General features: G+C 48.6%; 1 protein-coding gene across 1 annotated transcript; it reads right to left on the bottom strand.

Moving 5' to 3' along the window:
* Positions 1 to 790: 790 nt before the first annotated feature.
* Positions 791 to 3,640, bottom strand: LOC108650103 (uncharacterized). The gene is made up of 2 exons (XM_089259564.1): positions 3,300 to 3,640; positions 791 to 3,222 (listed from the first exon to the last, which is right to left on the bottom strand). The coding sequence occupies exons 1-2, from the start codon at positions 3,300 to 3,302 to the stop codon at positions 940 to 942; spliced, it is 2,286 nt and encodes a 761-aa protein (XP_089115690.1). The 5' UTR covers positions 3,303 to 3,640; the 3' UTR covers positions 791 to 939.
* Positions 3,641 to 4,210: the final 570 nt, after the last annotated feature.

The raw sequence follows: 4,210 nt of genomic DNA on the forward strand, positions 1-4,210 counted from the left end.
ATAACCACTTGAAAAACGTTAAATAAGTTGTCTAACCACACATTAAACCAATTTCGCTGTCCGGCTGTCGGACTGGCTGGCACCTTTCGTTGGGTGAGTTTGTTTTTGGGGCACGCCCACACACACACACAGACACACACGCCCACATGCCAGCTTACGCCCTCACACATACACAGCAGTTTTTTGGACGCCATAAATCATAGGGAGAAACACGTATGTGACTACTTTAGCTCGGGGATCGATAAATTATTATTAGTTGGCCGGCCGTTGGGTCCGCAGCAAAGGAAGTTGTTAGACCCAACTGAAATCCTAGCCGCAGCGGTTCAAATGCCTTTTAACTTAACAACTTTTTCTGCCAACACCAAACATCACCACACACATACACTCTCACACACAGACACACACAAATCAATGAAGGACTTTGTCCTTGTTAGCCATGTTTGCTGCTGCACTGGCCGAACCCTTAACGTTGTGTGTAAAGTGGACTTGACATGAGATTAACATCTTCAAAAGCATAGCTTAAAGTATTTGTTAGAGTTCGTTGAAGTTCTTCCCTGGACTAAGGCGCGGTCTGTTTCGCCAACCTCCGTCGAGTCCCTTTTGGATAATTGCGTTCTTGTGCGCTGAGCCATGAGCTTAACTGTTGCTGTCATAACTAAGCGAAAAGGTATACAATTTATGAAAACGTCGTCCACTCCCAGCCAGTTGTTGACTCCTACCTACCGACGGCTGTAGACCCGTTCGGCACACTCGTTTGGAACAAAGAATAACCCACGTCGCGACGTGTGTATATTATAACAATTTTCGTTTGGATTTATTTTGTTGATTTCAATCGTTAAACAATGGCAAAATAGGATGCTTACTTACGACCTAGTAGGAGGAGTTGGTGGGGCGTGTAAAAGGCTCTAATCGTATACAGGCAGGTAGCAGCTGGTGTGTTTACAAGGCACGACGTTGACGATACTTCAGGCGACGAACAGTCTTGTATTGGTAACCATCAGCAGCGAGAACAGCGGAGTCCTGAGCAGGCTCAGCTTCCTCAACTGGGAGCTCGGTAGCAACTTCTTCTGCGGGAGGCAAGTATTCGTTGGCGATTTCGGAAACATCACGACGTTGACGGTACTTCAGGCGACGGACAGTCTTGTATTGGTAACCATCAGCAGCGAGAACAGCGGAGTCCTGAGCAGGCTCAGCTTCCTCAACGGGGAGCTCGGTGGCAACTTCTTCTGCGGGAGGCAAGTATTCGTTGGCGATTTCGGAAACATCACGACGTTGACGGTACTTCAGGCGACGGACAGTCTTATATTGGTAACCATCAGCAGCGAGAACAGCGGAATCCTGAGCAGGCTCAGCTTCCTCAACGGGGAGCTCGGTGGCAACTTCTTCTGCGGGAGGCAAGTATTCGTTGGCGATCTCGGACACATCACGACGTTGACGGTACTTTAGACGGCGGACAGTCTTGTATTGGTAACCATCAGCAGCGAGAACAGCGGAATCCTGAGCAGGCTCAGCTTCCTCAACTGGGAGCTCGGTGGCAACTTCTTCTGCGGGAGGCAAGTACTCGTTGGCGATCTCGGAAACATCACGACGTTGACGGTACTTTAGGCGACGGACAGTCTTGTATTGGTATCCGTCATCACCAAGAACAGCGGTATCCTGGGCGGGCTCAGCTTCCTCAACCGGGAGCTCCGCGGCAACTTCTTCTGCGGGAGGCAAGTATTCGTTGGCGATTTCGGAAACATCACGACGTTGACGGTACTTCAGGCGACGGACAGTCTTGTATTGGTAACCATCAGCAGCGAGAACAGCGGAATCCTGAGCGGGTTCCTCGACTGGGAGCTCGGTGGCAACTTCTTCTGCGGGAGGCAAGTATTCGTTGGGGATCTCGGAAACATCACGACGTTGACGGTACTTCAGGCGACGGACAGTCTTGTATTGGTATCCGTCATCACCAAGAACAGCGGTATCCTGGGCGGGCTCAGCTTCCTCAACCGGGAGCTCCGCGGCAACTTCTTCTGCGGGAGGCAAGTATTCGTTGGCGATTTCGGAAACATCACGACGTTGACGGTACTTCAGGCGACGGACAGTCTTGTATTGGTAACCATCAGCAGCGAGAACAGCGGAATCCTGAGCGGGCTCAGCTTCCTCAACTGGGAGCTCGGTGGCAACTTCTTCTGCGGGAGGCAAGTATTCGTTGGCGATCTCGGAAACATCACGACGTTGACGGTACTTCAGGCGACGGACAGTCTTGTATTGGTATCCATCATCACCAAGAACAGCGGTATCCTGGGCGGGTTCCTCAACTGGGAGCTCGGTAGCAACTTCCTCTGCGGGAGGCAAGTATTCGTTGGGGATCTCGGAAACATCACGACGTTGACGGTACTTCAGGCGACGGACAGTCTTGTATTGGTATCCGTCATCACCAAGAACAGCGGTATCCTGGGCGGGCTCAGCTTCCTCAACCGGGAGCTCGGCGGCAACTTCTTCTGCGGGAGGCAAGTATTCGTTGGCGATCTCGGACACATCACGACGTTGACGGTACTTTAGACGGCGGACAGTCTTGTATTGGTAACCATCAGCAGCGAGAACAGCGGAGTCCTGGGCGGGCTCAGCTTCCTCAACTGGGAGCTCGGTAGCAACTTCTTCTGCGGGAGGCAAGTATTCGTTGGCGATCTCGGAAACATCACGACGTTGACGGTACTTTAGACGGCGGACAGTCTTGTATTGGTATCCATCATCACCAAGAACAGCGGTATCCTGGGCGGGTTCTTCGACTGGGAGCTCGGTAGCAACTTCCTCTGCGGGAGGCAAGTATTCGTTGGCGATCTCGGACACATCACGACGTTGACGGTACTTTAGACGGCGGACAGTCTTGTATTGGTATCCATCATCACCAAGAACAGCGGTATCCTGGGCGGGTTCCTCGACTGCGATTTCAGTAACTGCCTCTTCAGATGGAGGGAGATACTCATTGGCAATTTCGGAAACATCACGGCGTTGACGGTATTTAAGGCGACGAACTGTTTTGTAACGGTATCCATCCTCTCCAACAGCGGTGGGGTCTTGGGCGACATCCTCGACGGGAACATCGGCCGCAACTTCCCCAAGTGGTGGAATATATTCATTCACGATCTCAGAGACATCGCGACGGTGCCTGACTTGTTCGACAGGAATCACTGCAGCCGTCGCTGCGGCAATAAACATGCACGCAATGAAGAGTTTCTGCAATGATGTTGAACATTTGGGCAGTTCGAGAAGAATAACGTTTAATAATCCTTGTGATATCCTCAGCTACCTACCATTTTAGTATAGATTTCCAAAGCTAATTGTGTTATCGATGGAATCTATGGGTCGAATGATTAATAGTCGCAATTTGTCGGCATATTTATACGCTCTAATGTTTGCCAAGCGCCGACATAAACACACAAAAACCAAACAATGACCAACACTTTGTTTGCTCCGTCTCTCCAAATAGCAACAAAGCACCCGGCAACAGTTAAGGCCCGAGTTTTGGTCATTAAGACAAGTCACAGCATTTGCAAGCCAAATGCCCGCACATGCTCCCACTTACGGTCTCAAGTGCCCCATTCCCTACCTCTGCTTCCGCTCTGGCCCACGCTTCAACTTTGACTAGAGCCAAGCAGTTCATCATTTCACAGATGTTGCTGCTATTGGACCGAAAGCCGGTTCGCATCTAGACAGAGCGGAACTAAATACATTGTTTCACTTTCGTCAGCGCGTTTGAATGTTTCACGGTCAAGAGCTACCAAAACATAATAAGATTTAATGCAAAAAAAATAATGAAAAAAAAAAAAAAACAAAATATTTTATATATATTAATGACAATCAAGTCTCTATGCCGTCATAAGAGTTTCTTATTTTAAACTTTGCCACTTACGTTTTATCGTATCGGTAATTTGCGTATTACTATATACATATATATTTATAATTATATATATATTTATATACATGTAAGTTCAACGAACCAAGCCAAAGTTGTTTAGAAAGGTCGCTTGTGAATGGTTTTGAACTGAAGTCTTTGCTCGTGTTTGATTCTGTTTGTGCTTTATGATATCATGACGTACTGCGTAAATGCGTACATTATCAGCTAATTGAGCGAGCCGGGACTTGTTTATGGCTAGAGCAAGTTGGTAATGGCTTCGCTTGTAAATCCAGTTACTGCTATAAGGATATCAAAAAGATTCCGCCA

Source organism: Drosophila navojoa, chromosome 4, assembly GCF_054131105.1.
Source record: "Drosophila navojoa isolate 15081-1374.11 chromosome 4, UAZ_NAV_1.0, whole genome shotgun sequence".
Taxonomy (NCBI): domain Eukaryota; kingdom Metazoa; phylum Arthropoda; class Insecta; order Diptera; family Drosophilidae; genus Drosophila; species Drosophila navojoa.